At 52.1% G+C, this 21,441-nt stretch overlaps 5 protein-coding genes across 5 annotated transcripts; all 5 read right to left on the bottom strand.

The window, feature by feature from the left end:
* Nucleotides 1-3,825: 3,825 nt before the first annotated feature.
* Nucleotides 3,826-5,333, bottom strand: MIND_00300200 (uncharacterized protein; the record flags this gene model as incomplete). The annotated part of the gene is made up of 2 exons (XM_037359864.1): nucleotides 3,826-3,914; nucleotides 3,974-5,333. 2 exons carry the CDS (start codon nucleotides 5,331-5,333, stop codon nucleotides 3,826-3,828), a joined length of 1,449 nt encoding a protein of 482 aa, XP_037222749.1.
* A 279-nt stretch (nucleotides 5,334-5,612) lies between these two features.
* Nucleotides 5,613-7,552, bottom strand: MIND_00300100 (FAD-binding-3 domain-containing protein; the record flags this gene model as incomplete). The annotated part of the gene is made up of 7 exons (XM_037359863.1): nucleotides 5,613-6,197; nucleotides 6,256-6,467; nucleotides 6,510-6,669; nucleotides 6,707-6,781; nucleotides 6,831-7,136; nucleotides 7,183-7,470; nucleotides 7,526-7,552. 7 exons carry the CDS (start codon nucleotides 7,550-7,552, stop codon nucleotides 5,613-5,615), a joined length of 1,653 nt encoding a protein of 550 aa, XP_037222748.1.
* Nucleotides 7,553-13,394: 5,842 nt separating this feature from the next.
* On the bottom strand, nucleotides 13,395-14,735 carry MIND_00300000 (uncharacterized protein; the record flags this gene model as incomplete). Its single annotated transcript, XM_037359862.1, has 7 exons — nucleotides 14,220-14,735; nucleotides 14,137-14,168; nucleotides 13,805-13,811; nucleotides 13,729-13,755; nucleotides 13,648-13,690; nucleotides 13,472-13,603; nucleotides 13,395-13,422 (listed from the first exon to the last, which is right to left on the bottom strand). Exons 1-7 carry the CDS (start codon nucleotides 14,473-14,475, stop codon nucleotides 13,395-13,397), a joined length of 525 nt encoding a protein of 174 aa, XP_037222747.1. The 5' UTR covers nucleotides 14,476-14,735.
* Nucleotides 14,736-16,340: 1,605 nt separating this feature from the next.
* MIND_00299900 (FAD-binding-3 domain-containing protein) lies at nucleotides 16,341-18,278 on the bottom strand (the record flags this gene model as incomplete). Its single annotated transcript, XM_037359861.1, has 6 exons — nucleotides 16,341-16,919; nucleotides 16,977-17,188; nucleotides 17,231-17,501; nucleotides 17,548-17,853; nucleotides 17,909-18,211; nucleotides 18,252-18,278. The coding sequence occupies 6 exons, from the start codon at nucleotides 18,276-18,278 to the stop codon at nucleotides 16,341-16,343; spliced, it is 1,698 nt and encodes a 565-aa protein (XP_037222746.1).
* Nucleotides 18,279-18,900: 622 nt separating this feature from the next.
* On the bottom strand, nucleotides 18,901-20,056 carry MIND_00299800 (uncharacterized protein; the record flags this gene model as incomplete). Its single annotated transcript, XM_037359860.1, has 3 exons — nucleotides 18,901-18,977; nucleotides 19,032-19,195; nucleotides 19,245-20,056. The coding sequence occupies 3 exons, from the start codon at nucleotides 20,054-20,056 to the stop codon at nucleotides 18,901-18,903; spliced, it is 1,053 nt and encodes a 350-aa protein (XP_037222745.1).
* Nucleotides 20,057-21,441: the final 1,385 nt, after the last annotated feature.

Genomic DNA, 21,441 nt, shown 5'->3' with positions numbered 1-21,441 from the left:
GGTGGTGCGGCAGCGGAAGCCTGGGAAGCAAGGTGGGTGAGGATATTGGTGAGGTTGTCTAGTTTCGCCTCAAGTGCGTCCATGCGCGCGTCAGCGTCCGGAGCAGCTCCGGTAGACATAGCAGGCGTAAAGAGCCGTAGAGAGAAGAAACTCTAAGGGTCCGCCTGCTAGGGCGCCAACTATATACTGGTCGTCCGTAACTGCTGACGTAGAGCGCAGAAGGCCTGAGCGGCGTCGCAGGCTCTGTCCCAAGGTGATCGTTGGGAGGGTTTTGACGGATCGGTGATTGTGCGGGCAAAGGAGGCCGTGGACGATGGTCGGGGTGGGTCGGAGCGTCCGAGGGGGCGCCGGTCGGATGCGCCTCGGATGCGTTCGGAGGGTCCGAAGGAGGCCGAAGCGGGGGTTCCCCTGACACTGGCACGGCTTTTCCTTATTCATGTCCTTTTGAAACACAGCATTCCCAAACATGTCACCTCGGACCGAGGTAGAGAATTTGTCTCAGCATTCTTTCGATCTCTTGCTATGCTCTTGAACATGGAAATGCACTATATGTCTGGCTACCACCCGGAGGCTGACGGACAAACCGAACGTGCTAACCAAACCCTCGAGCAGTACATTCGCATGTACACTTCGTACCAGCAAGATGATTGGGACCAACTCTTACCCTTAGCTGAGTTTGCTTATAATAACACTTCTAATATGTCTACTGGCATCTCACCTTTTTTCGCTAACAAGGGTTATAATCCAACTCTTACGGTCAATGCTGACTTGCTGACTTGGATGTTCCGAACATCCCCGCTAGAGACTACACTGTCGAACTTCAATCGCTTCACGAGTTCTTGTGTGAACAAATTACTTCTGCTCAGGAAAGGTATAAGGAGACTGCTGACCGAAAGCGTATCCCCCAACCTGACCTGGCAGTTGGCGACTCAGTCTATGTCCTGGCAAAGTATATTCAGACAACCCGACCAACTCCGAAGTTCTCTGAACAATTCCTTGGCCCCTACGAAATCATTGCGAAACCCAGTTCTGCTTCATATACGCTACGTCTTCCAAAAAATATGCGAGCTATTCACCCAGTCTTTCACGTATCTCAGCTTGAAACTTCTATTCCTAAACCCTTCCCTGATCGCAAACCGGAGCCTCCGGCTGCGGTTGAGGTAGATGGTGAAGAACAGTGGGAAGTTAAAGAGATTGTCAATTCTAAGATCAATCGGAGATGCCGAGTTAGACTCCGCTACTATGTCGAATGGCTTGGTTTCAAAAACACTGACGAGCAATGCTCCTGGGTTGGTGCTGACGACATTGCGGATGCTCCTGACCTTATCGAGAGTTTTCACAAGAAGTACCCTCAAAAACCTGGGCCTGACTACTAGCCCTTCAGACCTTCCGTCTCTATCCGACTTCTTACTCTTAATCCTTCTGGTCATTTCGGCACTTGGTTTTTGCAGCTTTCTATGTACAACTGAGCTATTCTATTTACTGGCCCTTCCAAACTCTTCTTCGACTTCTTCTTCTTCTTGGGAGGCTGCTCGGCCTCGGGTTCGGACGCCACCGGCTTCTCCTTGCGCTTCTCGTCCTTCTCGTCATCAAGCCTTCTCTGCTTGTGACGCTTGTGCTCCATCTCCCTTCTAGCCTTCGACAATTTTTCGCACCAGTTTGCGTCGTAGTCGTTGTCAGTTATATTCAACCACTGGCGCATTTTGGTTGAGTTGCGGAAAAGCCAAGCCCGTGCTCGCGACCTCCGCACCTCGTACGCCTCTTGCAACTGATGCTCGGGCTCCTCCGAGCGTTGCCGAACCCGCCCCGTGATCTCGGTCCTGTATGCCACGTCGTAATCGACGAACGCGTAGGCGGTGTTTTCGACGTTGTTGTCGCTGTGGTTTCGCACCAAAACCAAGATTGCCTTTTGGTTGCCGTGCGTGTACGACAACAAATTGTCAATGTCGTCTTCGTTATCACGCTAGAAAAAAGGTTAGTGCTTCAGACTATCCGCTGATTTCCGATAACGCACCATCGACTCCTTGATGTGAGTCAATGACTTCTGCGTCGTGTTCAAATCCAACGTCATGCTCTTGACGCCCTCGCCATACACCCCCAACCCATCCTCCAAGTCCTGCACCCGTCGGCACAGCCGCGCAAGCTCCGAATGAGACCCGCCACCAGAAGCAAACCTTTGTTCGAGGAGCCTCTGGCGGGCCTCCCTGTGCGTCGCGCAGGTTGCATTTCTGCTTCTGGCGACAGCACCGCGCGCATGCTGACCCTGGTCCTGGGACACAGGGCTCCTGCTCCTTGTCCGCAGTTGGCCGATGACTGCAGCGCTTACACTCTGTCGAGTTGGGTTAGTACGGCCCACTTCGGATGATCCACCATGCACTGACTGGTGGCAATTCGGCCCGTCCAAATCGCTAGGCGACTCTTCCCTCGCCGGCTTTGTTCTAGATGGTTCTATGGCTCTCGGGGCGAGAGTCTTAACGGGGGAGTACTGTTATATCCCGTGCATCTTCGGACGCTCCAAGGTTATCCTTGGAGTGCAACAGGGTTTTTATGCGATGAAGGTATCTAAGGGTTTCCCTTCAAACAGTTAATCTGCACGCAGACTCAGACCTGTTCGGACTCTTCCGCCCATCAACTCAGATCTTTACCCATTTGGACTTGTGTTTGTTTACTTATATCCTTTAGGCGTTCGCCTTGTTTCCTTTGCCTCGTGTATGTCTTCTCGTTCCCCTTACTTATATGCCTTTGTACTTAACCCGCAGGGAGATCCTGCGGACCACATCGGATCTCCCTGCAAGGTCATATGCCTTATGCTTACCACTTAGTATAAATACTCGTACTCTACAGTCCTGTACTTCAGTTTCGTTATTAACGTTTCTTGCCTCGCTCTCCGCTCACGTCCGACTCCTCCCCGCGTTCTAAGCCTTATTGCCTTCGGCTTCTCCGAACGTATCCACAGGAGTTCACGTATTTGTTCAGACTTGCTTTCGGCCTGCAAGACATGTAGCCGCTCACTCCGATATAGTGTTGTGATAGCCACTCGGTTCTGCTTCGGACTTTCCGTTACTTCCTTTCGGTTCTTGCACGGCACTTAACACAACTCTTCAATATGTTCACCTCTCATCAATTGCCTAATAATGGGCCTATAACAGGGTGGGCTTTGCAAGCTCATGGGCTTGAAAGCATATAGATATAAGTGTGGGGGTTGTGAACTATAGAAAGTAGAGTGTATACACTATATTTCCAGTGGATTTACACCCATATAAGGCTCAAATCTTTCATATAAAAAAAGTTTTTTTTGCCCCCCTCCCCCTACCCTATGTGCCTAATAAGAATCTTAAACCCCCCTTCAAGTTGGATCACATATAGGCTCTGAACCTTCAGGTTTTCAGGTCATCTTGCCTGACTTGATACTGACCAATGGCCAATAAACAAATGTGTTATGGCTACTCCCGCAGCTACCACAAGTTTAAAGACAACTGTCGAATGTCGAGCGCCTATTTGTATGACGATGACTATCGCTGCTACGTGCGTGGTTGTACCGTGATGTATGCACCCATGTATGTCTGCACAGTGTTGCCCACAAGAACATATCACTCAGCAAGGTATTTAGACCGCAAATAGTGATCCAGCCGATCGAGACCCTTGAGATAGTTGAACGCAAGGGGTTTTGCAACACATGCCGGCCAGGCAATTAAAGAGCTCTATTTATACAAGTTGTGATACTCAGAGGATGTTTGGAGATGCCCGATGGATTTTGGATGGATGGCTTCCACGTACTTACTTGCTTGATGCCGCATTTGCGGTATTGTTACAATTGTTTTGGCGTTATGAATCACAAGAAAACGGCCGGAAGACACGTAAGGTTGTTGCTTTGAACCATCGGTCTTCTCCGCCAAGTGGGATGGGAGCGTAGTCTGCCGACTGACAGTCAGTTGCATTTCCTGAGCGAGCCGAGTCATCCACCGTTGCGCACCTGTGTCCGAATCATCGTCATCATGAGTCCATGCCCATGGCCATCGTTGCCCAACATTGGACAAGCGCAAATTCAGTCCATTCCTCATCAGGGATTCTGCCACCCTGGAGTCCAATTCGGCGAGGGCGATGTTGTGAGGGGTCGGTCGACCGGTGTGGTATTCCGCACGGCGGAGTGAAGGGTAGAGGCGCCCATGCAACTTGGCAAGAAATGGACTATACAACCGCTGTCCCTGCCCTGTCTCGTCTTCGTCAAAGACCCGCAGTACCTGCAGATGAGGGAACAGCGCCGCTAGATTCAGGAACGACAAGTGTGCAAGGGGATCAAGAGCAGGGTCGTGTTGCCGTCTCTTAGCCCGGAAGATGACTTCAAGCACGCGGAGCGACGTCGGGGGGATGGCGTGGATGCATCCCGCGCAGGACGATGTGAGCATGAAGTCCAATGCGATCGAAAAGTACTCGAGCTTGCATCCAGATCGAATGAGGAAAGCAGTGACTGGCGCCGCCTGGTCGTCCCGCATAACCAGACATTGGAAAGATTTCAAGGACGGGATGACGAGAAAGTTGAGGAAATGCGGGTCGCCCTGGAGATGGAGTGTTTCGAGGCGGGACAGACGCGTGATTGTGCCAACACATTTGTCCTGCTCAAAATATGGTGGGATGTGCGATAGCGTGAGGTGGCGGAGGTGGGGAAAGCAGTGGACGAGTGCCAAGCATGCGTCCCAGGGCTCGAATAGCTCATCATGACGGTTGAGGGAGAGTGCGACAAGCGACGAGGGCAATCGCAGGTCTGGGTCCTTGGTGAGGGAGCGCTCGTCGCAGAGTCCTAGCGCGGAGAGAAGTGGAAAGTCTACGCAGCCAGAATGACTGGCGCATAGCAGTGCCGGATAGTCCTCCTCGTCCACCCGAATGGCCAGTGCGCGGAGGCAAGGGAATGGACCACGAATACGCGGGATCCCATGGGAGAGATGTAGCCGAAAGTCGAGTTCTATGCGCTCCCAACGCAGCGAGCAGGATGCTAAGGCAGCCTGGAGCCCGCTGGGAATCGGTCCACTCACATAACTTCGGATGCAGAGTGACACGGTGAGTTGTGCTGACCGAGAAAGCCAGAGCTCCAGTAGTGCCACCATAGTATCGGAATTAGTTTCGTGCAAGTACAGCCTGATGGCTCTCCACAGCTCCGGCATAGACAGCGCCAGGTCGCGCCAGGTCGCGCAGACTTGAGTCAGGACCATGGGAGCGGTCTTCGGATCCGGCTCGATGCGGCGGTGGAGGGGCAAGCAAGAGGTGAAGATTTGGACAAGAAGTTCATAAGGCAAGTGAGGACCGGGAAACGGAGCGGGTCGAGACGACATGCTCATCGTCAACAATGAAAGCAAATGACAAGTGAGTGAATTGATGTGACCAATGATGTGAGTACTTACTCGTCGATCAATTGATGTGACTTCTCGTGACAGCCTCGATCTTTCGGACATCGACCTCGCATCGACCCCGCTAGTTTCCTCCCTCACTTCACGGCTCAATTCACAATAGATTGACCTTAGTATGTGTGATGTGGGGCCCGGAATATTTATATTTGACATACACCGGCAGTATCCAAGATTGTCGGTGCTTCTCTGAAGCCAAAGACACCCATCCCTTCACCCGAAAATTTTCGTGAAATACCCCTTCACGCCGGCGACGGCTTCCTCCGCGCTCACACGCTGCACCGTGCCAACGACACCATCGGGGCGCACAACCACGAGCACAGTTTCGCCGGGTCCGACGCCGTAGCTGACATATGCATGTCCCTTCGCGTCGTGCAGTACGATGTCCACGCCCTCCGCTTCGAGAGATGAAGTGTCGATAGAGTCCGGAAGGATCTGTACGATCTGTGATGTCCCTGAGGGTAAGCCCCTGGGCCGGCGGAGGCCAGAGAGCTCTGCAGAAGGCGCGCTAAAGAGCAGGACGGTGTGCAGGGCGACGTCAAACACCTCAAAAAGGCTCGTTTCCTTCTTCGCTCCGGCGGCCGTGTCGAGCACGACGAGCCCGGGGGCCTCCGGAGCGCGGTACGCGGCCCGGATCCCCGCCTCCGCAACATTCGGCGCGTATGCCGGGGCCGGGCCGGCGCCACGGTCCTCGGCGATGATGGAGCTCCCGGAGTAGTTGACGCCGAGCATCGAGAGCTCCGCGCCGTTCCTACGCGTGCCCGTCGGGCCAGTATCAGCGTCGAGCTGCTGCTTCAGCTGCATAAAAAATTTCATCAGAACACTGGCGAAAGTCAGACGCGCGGGTCGAACGCACCCGGAGCGCAGCAAAGGTGGACTGGTAAAGGGCAGTCGTCAGCTCGAGCATCTGCGCTATCACCCGGAGGCGCTCCTCTGCATACGTGTCCAGCAGCGTATCGGGGGCGTGGTGGTTGATCACGAGCGCAAGCTTCCACGCGAGGTTCGCCGCGTCTTGAACACTCGAGTTGAGGCCTTGGCCTCCAGCAGGGCTATGACAGTGTGCAGCATCTAAATCATCAGTCAGATAAGGGGGATTCTGGCATGGCGTACCCCCTGCGACGAACACGCGGCCCGCCCGCATCTGATCCACCATGCGCATGTTCGGCCGATAGCGCGACAGCCACGTCGCCCTCCCGAACGTGATGTCCGTGCGCTGTGTGACCTCGTAAAACGTCTCGACGAACTCGTCCCGGGTGAACGGCCCGGCGTGCTGCACCGCGCCGGGCGTCCCGGGGACGTATGCGAACATGAAGAGCTTGGAGTCGGGCGTCGCGCTGCGGAGGCACCATCGTGCGCGGCGGGTCGGCCCACATGTGCCACAACTATAAAATGTCAGCAAGAAAGCTCAAGCAAGGAAAGCATGAAACTTACCCCGGGAGACACACCGTCGACCTCGATATCCCCGATCAGCATCTCCTGCTCCTCATGCGTCTCACCGAGGAAATTCAGCCCCAGGCCTTTGCGCACGACACTGTGTGCGCCGTCCGCGCCGACCAGCCACGCGGCCTCGGCAACTTCTTCCGTGCCGTCGGCGTGTTTGAGCGTGGCGCGGACACCGTCGGAGTGCTGACTAAACTTGGTCAGCTCCACGCCGAGCTCGACGGTGCAGCCCAGCCCCACAAGCGCGCCGCGCAGCACTGCCTCGTGCACGTCTTGCGGGATGTTGAGTGCATTCGGCTGTATACTGATCAACAAATCACGGGCATCGAATGTGGGATCTTACGTATGGCATCCCCGGCGTCGCCTCCGCCCGCTCCGTCAGCCGAAACTCCTTCTGCGGCGTCAGATTTTCCTTGCCCGGCTTGTACAGCGCGATGTTCGGGATCTCCGCGCCGCACGCCGCGATCTGGGGGTAGAGGCCGAGCTGGGCGTAGAGCTCGAGCGTGCGCGCCTGCACGCCCGAGCCGCGGCTCCCGGGGCGGTGAGCCGGCTCCTTGTCGATGATCCGCACGTGCACGCCGCTGCGCCGGAGGATGAGCGCAAGCACGAGCCCAGAGGGGCCCGCGCCGGCCTGCAGAACGCTGAGCTACTGTTTGGCCAATTCCCGGACCCTGAGATGAACGCACGATGAGCACTTGCGGTTCGGTTTCCATCGTTGTTCAGGTTTCTGTAGATTTGAGTTCTTCCAGGCTGCTGTCGGCCCTCACTTATATATGTGTGCATACCAGTGGGCCAGAGCAGCAAATAGATCGCTATCCTTCACCAGCGCCGACATGTTCAGACACTGTGATGGCCACAGTGACGCGTCGCCTGCGCAGTTGCCAGCCGGGACGTGCATACTGGAGCCTGAGAGACGCGGAAATACGCCGATGACATGTTGGGCCGCCCAGGTAGTGAAGCGCGTAAGGCGGCTGACATTGTGGCACGGCGTCTTCGACGGTGATCGTGACGGCGTAAGGCGCGCTTACCGCACGGCGCGGCTGGAACTGCGGCTCATCTGCACGGGGAATGTCGGAGGAGAAATGAATGGCAGATGAGCTTCAGTGTTCAGAATTGAGCTTGCGCAAATAGATTCATTGTTAGCCAGTACCGCAGACTGGACCACACATTTCTCCACCCATGTAAAAAAAGAAATAATATTTGTGTTGTGACTGAGTTGAACCCACACAACCTGTATCTGCGGACTCCGAGTGCGCAAAATTGTGGACAGCGCTTTTCACGCCTCTGCGTGATTTGGACTTGGGGTGGGCTGGGGGGTGGGCCTGCCTTATATATGGAAGAGTAGCTTGGCTTCAATGACCCTGCTCTTCCTATTGTGGGTTCTGGGGGGAGACAGTGAAAGTGGATCAGTCTGGTCTGTGCTTCATTAAATTGGCGGAGATAGGATATGCTATGGTAAGCCTGCGGGTAGCGAGGTTGGTTCAACACCTTCCGAGCTGAGCTCAACCTGTTGGTCATAGTGTGTTTGTCAGTGGTTTGCTAGTAGCTGTCTTTTTGGTTGTGGCATTTTCTCTGGTCTGGCAGTCTTCCTTAAGACTGCCACTAAGCTGTTGGGAGAGTAGTGAACTCCCATACAGCCACTACACCTGATTGGCAACTCAGTAAAACTGCTAAAAAAGTCAGAATAACAAAAGTCTTCTGCTTCAAGTGGATCATCTGGTTGATTGTACTCTTCCTGCATTCACAACTCATGTTGGCTTCTCTTTCTGTACTATGGGTATTTTTTTCTTTTTTTCCACGCTTTAGGGCCGGCCCCATAAATGACTTATATATATAAATAATATAGACTCTAGGGCCGGCCTTATAAATGACTTAGTATATAAAATATATAAGACTGGCCCTAAAGTAATTAACTGCCAGGACTTTAGGGCCAGCACCTTTGCCAAGTTATGATTGACCACTGAGCGCTAAGCCTGATTGTTAATTGAACTAAGACTTGGAACTGCCAACACTTTAGGGCTGGCAAAATGACTCCATACTTTGTGAGCTTGTAGATATCACAAAATGAACAGTAGGTTCAGTTTTGACCTAAGGCTCAATATTAATGGTTGGCTCATAAATTGACAAAGAGTGAAAAATCACGAGTGTCTTTTAGGGTGGAAATCCGCGGACTCCACTTTAGGGCCGGCTCAATTAATGAAAGTTGTAGATATTCAAAATCGAACACTAGGTTCAGTTTGGCCTTAAGCCTAAATGTGAATGGTTAGCCCATAAAACACAGAAAAGTGAAAAATCACGAGTGTCTTTTGGAGTGGAAATCCGCGGATTTCCACTTTAGGCAAAGTTGAACTTGACTTAACTGCCAGGTGGAAGTCCCCTGAGTTTTCAAAACAGTGTTAGGGCCATAACTCAATGAGTTCTTAACTATTGAAGACAGTTCATATATGACCAGAAAGGTATTCAATAGGCCTACAAACCATCCTTCAACTTGAACATCATTGAATACAAAACTACAGACTTTTACTAGCTGACATCTTAACTGCCAGGTGGAAGTCCGCGGAATTCCACCTTAGGGTCATGGTCAAATAATGAAAGTTGTAGATATCACAAATTAATGACTTGGTTCAGTTTGGACCTAAGCCCAATTCCCAATGGTTAGCCCACAAAATGCAAAAGATTGAAAAATCACGAGTGTCTTTTGAGTGGAAATCCGCGGAAGTCCGCTTTAGGGCCGGTTCAACCCCCCAGTTGAACTTGACTTTTTCTCTAGTTTCAAAATAGTGTTAGGCTCATAACTTGACCAATTCTTGTCCGTTTGGGATGATTTATATACCATTAGAAAGGTATTCAAATTCTCTATCACCTGCTAGTGGTATAACTCAGTTAATTCCTGTTGGTTTAAAATGATTCATATATCATTAGAAAGACATTTTGAAAACCTCTTCAATATGATCAGTGCTCCTTGATGGTTTTAATAAAATTGTTACTTGTACTATATCATGACCATTACTTGTCTGTTTATCTATCTGAGTGAAATGATCTTTTGCTTCCTACTGCCCCTTGTACCATATCAAGTTGTTATCTGTTTGCACAAATAAGTATGGTCAGTATTCACTGGTGCTTTGAATTGGTCTTAACCCAAATTTTCCTTGCTTCTATACCAAGTGTCTCACATATTTCATTTTGGCCTACAGTTTCTTAGCTGCTTCATACAATTCTTGAAACACTATGTTGGACTATGTTTCCCTTCTAATTCAAAATTAACTATGACCAGACTATTTTGGGGTTTTGGTCAGCCTGATGCTCTATGTTTTTGAAGGCATGCTGCGAATCTCTTTCTTCACTGATTACTAGAGCTATTTCAACTATATTTAAGGGTGGATCTGAACTAGTATTAATCAAGAGAACAAATGTTTCACCTTACATCAATGGGGTTGACAATGTAGAACACCCTCAAAACCTAATTGGGACTTCAACCATCTATGCTGAGCTTTGGATGCTCAGTCAGATCAGTTTGAATCACACCCAGATTTAATATTTTCCAAGTATGAAAGTTTGGTATAGAGTTGGGAAACAAAATGAGTTCAAAGCAGTTTCAAACCTATAAATTCAGTTTCTCTCACAAAGTATATTGACAAAAATGACATGTGGGATTTCTTGGAAAATAAGAATATGAATCCTGAAATGCATTATTTTCATAAGCTTTCATAGTATCTACTAATCACATGGCTTAAACTTCACCTAGTGTAGTTTATGATTAGTGGTGGTCAACTTTGATTTGGGCTTTCTGTTCAAACCTAAACTTAACTGGACTGAACTAAGGTTTGGTATTTGCATTTGGCCAAAACCCTTTCCAAACCAGATTCAGCTTGGGTTCAGCCTCTTTTGCACAAAAAGGCAGGGTTTGGCATTCAGGTTTGCTGAATCCAGGTTCTGAACCAAACCCATTCAGCCAAAATAGGCAAAGAACTGAACTTCACTATTTAGGATGCAAGCACTAACAACATGTCTATACTGCTGCATTCTGCAAAAACAGAATCCTTCCAAGATTCTATATTTGGCTCACTGAACCAATGGAAATGAAACATTAATTCTTTGAGGTGCTGTGTTTTGCACCTGAAACTTATATGTTGGCCAATTCTTATCCATTTAGGATCATTTATATATTGTTAGAAAGCTATCATAAATCTCTATCAACTGATACTCAAATGAAATTTTGCTTTCATCTCTTAGCACTAACATCACCCACAGTCAACTCATCACTTCTAGTGATGGCCAAGTCCCGTTCTTGGCCCTTTTTGGCCGAACGCTGGACCGCTGGTTCAGTTCAAAATCAGATTTGGCTGAATATTGATGTTGAATGGCGGTTCGAACCAACCTCAAACTGCTGTTTTTTGGCCCAAAATGGCCAAACCTGGCCGAACCAAGGGCCAGGTTTGGTTCGGAAACAGCCTTCACTGAACCTGAATGCCAAATGCATGTTCCTGGTTACTTCAAATCTATTAGAACCACAATAGCTATGCTTATATTATAACTGAATCATATTTATGAAAGAATTGGATTGGGGTAAAATCTGCCAATTAACCTAAATTCTTTACTTTCTAAATAAGTCAAACTAGCAATGGCTAAATGCATTAAGTCAAGTCAAGTTCAAAACCATCACTAGATTAAATTCTTCTCTTGATGTGATACATCAGCAATATGGACATGTTGATGGAATCTTCAATTGTATTGCTTACATAAGCACATTTCCTGACCACATTCTCTCCAAAAACTAGCATGGTTGACTTGCCATAAAACATATCTAAGCTAGATTCTGCAAAAAAGAAAACTTCATCCAAAGGGCTACAAATAGGGTTTTAACACCAAATTGAATTTACCCCTATTTGTTATGGAGGTCCACAATGGAAGTATAAATTGTGACTTTGGCTTGCCTAGGTTATGTTACTCTCAATGTTGGTGATAAGATTAGGCTTGATGCCTCTGACATTAGAATGACTTTCATAATAGGCCACCCATAGGTAAATCCGGGGTGGCCTGTATCCATTCCTGCCGATGTCCCAGGCCCGCTCCGGCAGGTGTGGGTATAGAAGCCACACTGACGTCACCTGAACTATAACTGAAAGATTTTGGATCTTTCAATAAATATGATTTTACTCTGTAAATAAAATTTACATTAGATACTTTCAAGCCATCCACACCAGCCTGCTGAACCACTGGGACAATTTGGGGCTGAACACCTAATGAAGTGAGACTTATAGATATAATTTTTTCCATCCAAGTCATTATTTATTCTCTTTCCGACAAGTCCAGTTTTATTCACCAAAGTGATAAGGCTTCATTATTATCAGATTCACTTTTTCCATGCTAAGTGCAAAAATCATATGAAAATTCTTGAGGAGATAATCTTATTTGCTTATATAATATGTGTTCCCCTGATTTATTTTCTATGCATTTCTATTGCCAATTTAACTATCTTAACTTGTGTTAATTGTAATGTACATATTGGATGATTATGTAAGCTGTGGTGCATGTGAATTCTTGTCTCAATCATATGGCAGGCAGCGCCAAAAAATGATCTATGGTGAAGGACAAGTCTTGTCTGCTAGGCCCTCCCTTTCCAAAAATCAAGGCAACAAACTTAGCATTCTCATGCCCAATGAAGGACTGGGGAGTGAGTTGATGGGATATTGGAGTGATATATCCATATAATTTGTTATTTTTCTGTTTCCCTTAAGTTCTATCACTGTAATATTTCAATTAACTATTTGTACATGTTCAAAATTGCCTTTAATTGAATGAAGATCAAAAAGAAAAATGGAGGTCACTCAATCAAGATTGGATACATCTTCTGACTTATGCTATACAGTTCAGCGCAATCTCTGTGTTTATAGTCTGTGTCCTGTGCAAGATTATTAGAGGCCATGTGGTATAGGCCTAAGTACAAGGATCATAGACAAGAGTGAGATTTAGGCTAGTTCTGTGATTACGTAATCAACTATCTATTCATTTATTTCATCCATTGTTCATTTTTCTATGCATATAGTCTAGGATATGTGGCACTGATCCGGGAATCAGCTGGGCATCAGATGTATCCACCGGGAGTTTTCCGGCTGTGTCACAGCCGGAAACCCGTTGGCGGTGTAGGATATGTTTATTGGATGAATGGTTCAATTCAATATTTTAGCTGATGTTCATCGATTATATATTATCAGCTTAGGTGCATGTAATGTTTTGGCTACAGTTTCAATGACAGATTGTGTAGTCTGGTTCATATGTTCAGATATTATTCAGTTGAAGAAGTGAATTACATGCAGATAATATTTTTTCCACGGTCGGTGCAGAAGAGCACTTGGCTCGGATGGGCTGCTGACTTCCTCCCGGCACTGGTGCCACCCTAGTATTAGTCCCAGACCCGCTCTGTAGACCTGCCCGCCGGTGCCGCAAGACTGGCCGGCACGGTCACCAACTCTCACTGGCAGTCAACTCGAATGCGGTGCGGAAAGCAGCTCACCCGCATTCTGCAAATCCTCCAAAGGTCGGTCGCGCACATAATTACCGCGTGCAACAACACCGCGGGGAGCTGCGACGACAGTCAGTATGCTGTTTGTGATGAGCCAGAAGACTTATACACGGCGGTGCCGACTACGAGCCAGCCCGGCAGTATCGCCACCGTGCCAGCTTCGTCAAGGGCCGCGGTAAAGGAAGTACTTCGGGGATTGGCTTTGACGACAGCGCTGTGGCCACCTCGTTGCATTTGCGGGCTGCAAATTGACTGAGCAGTGAGGTAATATCTGAAAAAACCTACAATGAGACGACATCCCCACACCTCCCGCGGCAATAAGCGCGTACTAATGGCGGCTGTTTGCAAGCAGAACGCGCAGGGCACGTCGGGCTTGACTTGTGCGAGAGCTGGCTGGTGCGATACATGAGTGAAATTCAGCAAAAGGGCTGGATGGACTCACTTCGGCGCTGCGGCAAGACGAGGGCGTCGTTCCGCTTGCGATTCCCAGGAGATGGGCGGGCGTATGCTCGCTGTCCGGGCGCAAGTTTCCACGCCGAACGGCCGCGATGCGGGCCGGAACGCCCCTGGCCTCGGAAGACAGCGGGAGGACCGCGCAGACCCAGACAGTGGCTTGTGTCGTTTGAAATTCACGGCATCTGGAGGGGATTACCACTCTTTCGCACCCTGAAAGCGCCAGGCCGAACGAGCGAGGACTCGGCTCGCCAGGCTCGAGTTTCGCGCAACGGAGATCGGCGAGCGGAGGGCCAGCCGCTGGCCTGTTCGCTTCCAAACTTTGAGAAGTTGAAGAAGCAAGCCAACGCTGTCTGCGTTAAGGATTTGAGCCAGGACGAGCCGGAAATGATCTCGGCGCTCACCGATCGTGTGCACAACGCGGTCCACAGCGAACGCGGAGTACATAGCCCGCGGAGACGGATCGAGAGCATCTAGGATGTGTCTCGCGAGTCTCTCTTGACGTGTACGCCGCCCCTGGAGGACCAGAATCCTTTTTCGTTCGAGGGCAGCGGAACGTCGCTGGCCGCGGAAAGTCCTGGCCGGGCAGCGCTGACCCAAGCCCGCAGTCGTCCCGCGTGAAACTCGCTGGGGATAGAGGGGCATATTGCCCCGTCTCATCCTGAAGGTCCTGGGCCGGACGCGTGAGAACGCGGCCGACCCGCCCCGAGTTTCGCGCACCAGAGATCGGCGAGCGCAGGGCCAGCCGTTGGCCCGCTTGTCTTGAAAACTTCAGCGGCTGGACGGCCGCGTTCGCTCTGCCTGCGCTGAGAAATTCAGCCCGAACGGACCGGAATTGAGCTCGGCGCTCACCGATCTTGTGCAGACCACTGTCGACAGCGAGCGCGGCCGATGCAGACCGCCGAAACGCGTCGAGACATCTGGGATGTGTCCCAGGCGCACCTCGGGACCAATCGTGGCCGAAACTGCCAAGATTTGGCCAGCGTCGCGCCTGGCGCCAGCCCAGATCCAACCGGCAGATCGTTGCGCAAGCCACACGAAGGACGACAGAGTGTGGCGCGTGGTGCCTGTCCATTTTCCCGTCGATCCACCGTCGCGATGGCGCGCGGTGGCAGAAGGTGCGCCCAGAACTCTCCACCAGCTACAGTGGCGAGTGTATCGTCCGCGTTGCCGCCTAGTGTCTTCGTTCGAGCGCGTTGAAAAGAATTGAGCAGGACGTGCACTCTGCCTGCGCTGAGAAATTCAGCCGGAACGGACCAGAATTGAGCTCGGCGCTCACCGATCTTGTGCAGACCAATGTCGACAGCGAGCGCGGCCCTACATAGCCCGCCGAAACGCGTCGAGACATCTGGGATGTGTCCCAGAAGTCTCTTCTGACGCTTACGCATCATCTCCGGACACATACCCGCCGAAATGGCCAAGATTTGGCCAGCGTCGCGCCTGGCGCCAGCCCAGATCCAACCAGCAGATCGTTGCGCAAGGCCACACGAAGGACGACAGAGTGTGGCGCCTTGCGCGTGTCCATTTTCCCGCCGATCCACCGTCGCGATGGCGCGCGGTGGCAGAAGTTGCGCCCAGAGCTCCACCAGCTACAATGGCGAGTGTATCGTCCGCGTTGCCGCCTAGTGTCTTCGTTCGAGCGCGTTGAAAAGGATTGAGCAGGCCGGGGCGAGTCGTCCGGGGCCGTGAGGAGGGCAGCGGGAGCGAAAGGGAGTCGGCAGGAGGGGCCCCAATTGGCGCCAGAGGTAAGCGCAACGCCAGAGTCTTCTGTAGTGTGCATTGAAAAGGTTTTTAAGCAAGTCGGGGTCGTCCGGGGCCGTGAAGAGGGCAGCAGAAACGGAAGGGAAGTCCGCAGGAGGGGCCCCCAGCCCCGGCTGGCTTTGGAGCTGTCTTGCCGTTGAGGGAGAGTGAGACCAGTGGCAAGCGCGTTCGGTGTCACGGTGTGAAGGAAAACTTCTTGAGGCTGTGTGGGAATCCGCCCCGGCCCTCGGCGCCGCATGCCGGATTCTTGTCACCGCTTCTTTTTCATCAACCACCACCTGCTCTTGCGCATTAACCGCTGTGTGCTGTTGACTCAGTGCGCCCAGGCCATCTTATGCCCCGCTCAATCCATCGTCGAGGTCGCCCGCCCGTGCGCTGAACAGCTCCCGCTGCATGCCCTCGCCTCTGCGCGACACCACCACCGCCTGGTCCCCCATCAAACAAATACCGCGGGCACTGCGCCTTTGTGTCGTTGTTCTCCAAATCGAGGAAGTCAATGACGGCGTGCTGGAGCCTGGCCAGGCCTTGTACTACACCCCGCCATCAGCACGGTGTCCGCGTTGTACTCGTCACAGGGGCGCAGCTTGCCAGGTTGCAGGGCTGGCTTCAAGTTCGTTGCCTCAGGCTGGGCTCTTTGCGCTGGGCCGCGGGTGAAGCGCCAGAGAGTCGCTCGCGATCAGTGACTTCGCCGACGAGGTGCGTTTCATCCGCTGCCAATTAGCAAGAGGCTGAACCATGTATTATAGTGCTTAGTACTAAATCTTTCACCCGAAGATCTTTGCGAAATACTGTGTCAAGCCCTTCACTGCTTCCTCCGCGCTCCCGCGCTGCACCATGCCAACGACACCATCGGGGCGCACAACCACGACCACCGTCTCACCTGTCTCGACGCCGTAGCCGGCGTACGCGTGACCCCGCGCGTCGTGCAGCACGATGTCCACGCCCTCCGCTTTGAGCGGAGCAGTGTCAACAGAAGCCGGGAGGATCTGCACCATCTGTGTTGTCCCCACCGGTAACCCTTGAAGCAGACGGGAGAACTTGGAGGCAGCACCGCCGAAGAGCAGGACGGTGTGCAGGGCGACGTCGAACACCTCAAACAGGCTCGTCTCCTTCCTCATTGGGTAAACAGCCACCAGCCCCGGGGCATCTGGCGCGCGGTACGCGGCCCGGACGCCGGTCTCTGCGAAGCCCGGCGCGTACGCCGGGGCGGGGCCGGCGTCGTTGTCCTCGGCGATGATCGAGCTCCCCGAGTAGTTCACGCCGAGCATCGATAGCCCTGCGCCGTTCCTGTCCGTGCCCATCGGTGCGTCCTCGGTGCCGTCCGCGTCGAGCTGCTGCTTCAACTAGAAGAACACATCAGCGGAAGAACAAGGGGTCGACCACAATATATATGCACGCACCCGGAGCGCGTCAAACGTGGAGTTGTACAAGGCAGTTGTGAGTTGTAACATCTGTGCGATCACGCGGAGGCGCTCCTCGGCGTATGTGTCCAGCAGCGCATCGGGGGCATGGTGGTTGATCACGAGCGCGAGCTTCCACGCGAGGTTCGCCGCGTCTTGAACACTCGAGTTGAGGCCTTGGCCTCCGGCAGGGCTGTGGCAGTGTGCAGCATCTAAATCATCAGTCAGATAAGGGGGATTCTGGCATGGCGTACCCCCTGCGACGAACACGCGGCCCGCCCGCATCTGATCCACCATGCGCATGTTCGGCCGATAGCGCGACAGCCACGTCGCCTTCCCGAACGTGATGTCCGTGCGCTGTGTGACCTCATAAAACGTCTCGACGAACTCGTCCCGGGTGAACGGCCCGGCGTGCTGCACCGCGCCGGGCGTGCCGGGGACGTACGCGAACATGAAGAGGTTGGAGTCGGGCGTCGCGCTGCGGAGCACCATCGTGCGCGGCGGGTCGGCCCACATGTGCCACAACTATAAAAATAAGTTAGTTAGCGCCAAAGGAAAGCACGAAACTTACCCCGGGAGACACACCGTCGACCTCAATATCTCCAATCAACATCTCCTGCTCTTCGTGCGTCTCGCCGAGGAAACTCAGCCCCAGGCCCTTGCGTACAACGCTGTGTGCGCCGTCCGCGCCGACCAGCCACGTGGCCTCGGCAACTTCTTCCGTGCCGTCGGCGTGTTTGAGCGTGGCGCGGACACCGTCGGAGTGCTGACTAAACTTGGTCAGCTCCACGCCGAGCTCGACGGTGCAGCCCAGCCCCACAAGCGCGCCGCGCAGCACTGCCTCGTGCACGTCTTGCGGGATGTTTATCGCGTTCGGCTGTAAAAAATCATCAACAACTTGAATTCAATCACGCGTATTTTTTTGATTTTACGTATGGCATCCCCGGCGTCGCCTCTGCCCGCTCCGTCAGCCTGAACTCCTTCTGCGGCGTCAGATTTTCCTTTCCCGGCTTGTACAGCGCGATGTTCGGGATCTCCGCGCCGCACGCCGCGATCTGGGGGTAGAGGCCGAGCTGGGCGTAGAGCTCGAGCGTGCGCGCCTGCACGCCCGAGCCGCGGCTCCCGGGGCGGTGAGCCGGCTCCTTGTCGATGATCCGCACGCGCACGCCGCTGCGCCGGAGGATGAGCGCAAGCACGAGCCCGGAGGGGCCCGCGCCGGCCTGCAGAACGCTGAGCTACTGTTTGGCCAATTCCCGGGCCCTGAGATGAACGCACGATGAGCACTTGCGGTTCGGTTTCCATCGTTGTTCAAGTTTCTGTAGATTTGAGTTCTTCCAGGCTGCTGTAGGCCCTCACTTATACATGTGTGCATACCAGTGGGCCAGAGCAGCAAATAGATCGCTATCCTTCACCAGCGCCGACACGTTCAGACACTGTGATGGCCGCAGTGACGCGTCGCCTGCGCAGTTGCCAGCCGGGACGTGCATACTGGAGCCTGAGAGACGCGGAAATACACCGATGACATGTTGGGCCGCCCAGGTAGTGAAGCGCGTAAGGCGGCTGACATTGTGGCACGGCGTCTTCGACGGTGATCGTGACGGCGTAAGGCGCGCTTACCGCGCGGCGCGGCTGGAACTGCGGCTCATCTGCACGGGGAATGTCGGAGGAGAAATGAATCCGAAGTCGATGGCAGATCAGCTGCTGTTTGGCCCGTATGTAGGGATTGAATGCGCAGGTTCCAAAAGTGGCGAGACTTTTTGCCAGTGGCCGTTTAATTCAGAAGAAAATCGCAGTGCAAGTCAGGAGCTCAACTCAAGGCGCGCTGTCCTAACAGGTTCAGTGTTCAGAATTGAGATAGATTCATTGTCAGCCAGTACCGCAGACTGTACCACACATTGCTCCACCCGAGTATGACTCGCACTCATCACGCGTTGCGCACGAACCGCGCCGCCGGCCGTCCACCGCCATCCACCCTATGACCTCTCAACACGCCAATCGCAGCTGCCCCCCAACAACCATAAGGAAACCTGGTCTTCAACGGGGAGAACCACGCACCTGGTAAGCGCTGCCACTCCGTCCTGCGGGCCTTCTTCCCCTTCGTCTTCGCATCGGCGGTCTTGACGTTGAAGCCGAGTGCACGGTCGGTGAACGTGCGGATCTTCTTCGAAGGCAGAGCGGAGGGCGTGGTGTGTGCAGCGTCGATGCGAATCGTGCGGGAGCTGAAAACAGAGTATTAGCACCGCGGATAGGAAGGAGGAGGCCACGCACCCGATGACAAGCTCCTTCTTCGAACGTTTTCGCTTTTTAGTCGGCGGGGCCGGGGCAGTTTTTGGGGCAGGCGCTTTTGCGGGGGCGGGGGTAGCGAATGCAGAGGCGAAGAGGTGGTCTGGGAGGTGGTTTTTGGTGGCCGAAAGGGCTTTTCGTTTGGGCGGGGGTGGGGTGGGGACATCGGACATTTCCTCATCGTCTTCTTCATCGCTGTCCTCCTCGCTGCCCGACCCCATCTCGACATCCTCCTCCCCACTTTCCTCCCCGGAATCGCTCCCCAGCTCCGCCCGCGCCTCCCTCATCGCCCGCTCCATTCTTTCCTCCATCTCAGCATCGCTGTCCGCGTCGCTCCCCAGCATTTCCATTTCCGCCTCTTTCTTCCCCTTCCCGCCCTTTTGCCTCGCCTGTGCTTTCGCCTTCGCTGCGCGGTTCACCTCCGCCCTGGCCTCTTCTACGCGCTGCTGAACACCGCGCGCCGCCTTCTTCGCCTGCGAGTGTGGGACAGCGACGGGCGGGGCGTCGTCGTCATCGCTGTCCTCATCTTCAGAATCTTCCCCGTCTCCATTTTTGACAGTGGGAGGTTCGTCGTCGCCACTTGCGGATTCTCCCTCCCCTTCACTGTCTTCGTCCTCCTCATCTTCTTCGCCAGCGCCCGACCCCTCCCCAAACTCCTCATCCTCGTCTTCATATCCCTCATTTTCATCGTCGTCGTCGTCGTCGACTGCAGCGGGCGGCGAAGATGCCACAGGTGGCGGAGAGGACGCGGGCGAACCCGACATCTTCCGCGTGCGCGTGCTCCTCCGGGCCGGCATCGTCGCAGTAGTGTAACCAAGATGAAGGGAAGAGCAAAAAGAAAATTACGCGATCACTGTGTGACCCGCCGTGACACCCTGCTTGTCATCGTCCACGATGGACATTTCTCGTCCGGCTCTGTTCCCCGGCTTGCCTTGCGAACTCACCCTCAAGATACTCGCTGCTTACGTGCCTCTCCCGTGCTGCCTCCAGCATGCTCCTCACGCAAGTCTGTACTCGTGTCTCAAAAATTTAGCAAACTCAACTTCAGGCAAAACAGTCTGAGTCAATGCTACTATTATATTATTTACTGGGGTCAAGTGGAAAAATTAGTTGTATACAAATGTATAGCTAATTGTTTCACCTCTTTCACATTATATCATTTGAAATGTTAACTGATCAGACCTTTCAAGTATTTGATCATCTTTCAGTTCCATGTAGCAAGTGCAATTTGATCCTATTTCCTCTCCAGTCCTCTTTTCAAAATACAGTCACTGAGCCAATATGACTGGGGAGACCCAAACTCACCTTTTTGCGGACATTTCTGAGATAACTTTTGGCCGTTTGATTTATGTCTGCTAGTATAAGATTCATGGACAGTAGGGTTTGAAATACTCTAGTTGACATACTGTAGTATTTTACTCGTTTCGAATGTCACATGTCACACTCGGCATATTATACGCAAAAAACTTCGCATGTCATGCCGGGTTTGCCATTTTCGCATCCCAAAAGGGTAATTTTGCAGTTTTTCCGGCACCTCCGGCGCCAACAATTGCCTAATAAGGAAATCTCATATGAATTGAGATTTTTGTATGCGATGTCACGGCATTTTTGCTACAGTACATACCATACCAAGTTTGGCATTGTTCATGAAAGTTAAGCCATAGAAGCACTTAGATATCAATTAAGAAATAATATTTTATCACCACAAACTTTCAATTGCATCTTCTTAGCACTGAATAGGATTTTATCTTTCTTGATTTGGCAATATCATCCATCATCAATAGAAAGTTTATTTTTGATATTGATATTAGACTGAAAAAAGATATCACAGCACAAGGGAACATGTTTCTCCTTAATGGATGTATATGGTGATAAAGATTCACAAAACATATTTAAAAACTTGAGAACAAACTGCTGAATATTGTCCGATTACCAAAGTGTTTTATGTTTCTGTGTTATTTGAGTTGTCGACAAATACCACGAAAAGATTTAGAGCCTAGTATGATGGCCACACGGATTTTGGAAACAAACTCAACACCTAAAGGATATAAGTAAACAAACAAAAGCCCAAGTGAAATCAGAACTGAAAATCATAGTCAAAGGGTCTGAATTTGTCTGAGGAATTTTTAGCTGTTTGAATGGAAACACTCAGATCCAAGATGAGCGAACATCATGGCCTACA

Source organism: Mycena indigotica, assembly GCF_014461135.1.
Source record: "Mycena indigotica strain 171206Taipei chromosome Unknown Mind.scaff0003, whole genome shotgun sequence".
Lineage (NCBI taxonomy): Eukaryota > Fungi > Basidiomycota > Agaricomycetes > Agaricales > Mycenaceae > Mycena > Mycena indigotica.
The sequence above is the reverse complement of the archived record's forward strand: the minus strand, read 5'-3'. Positions and strand labels throughout refer to the sequence as shown.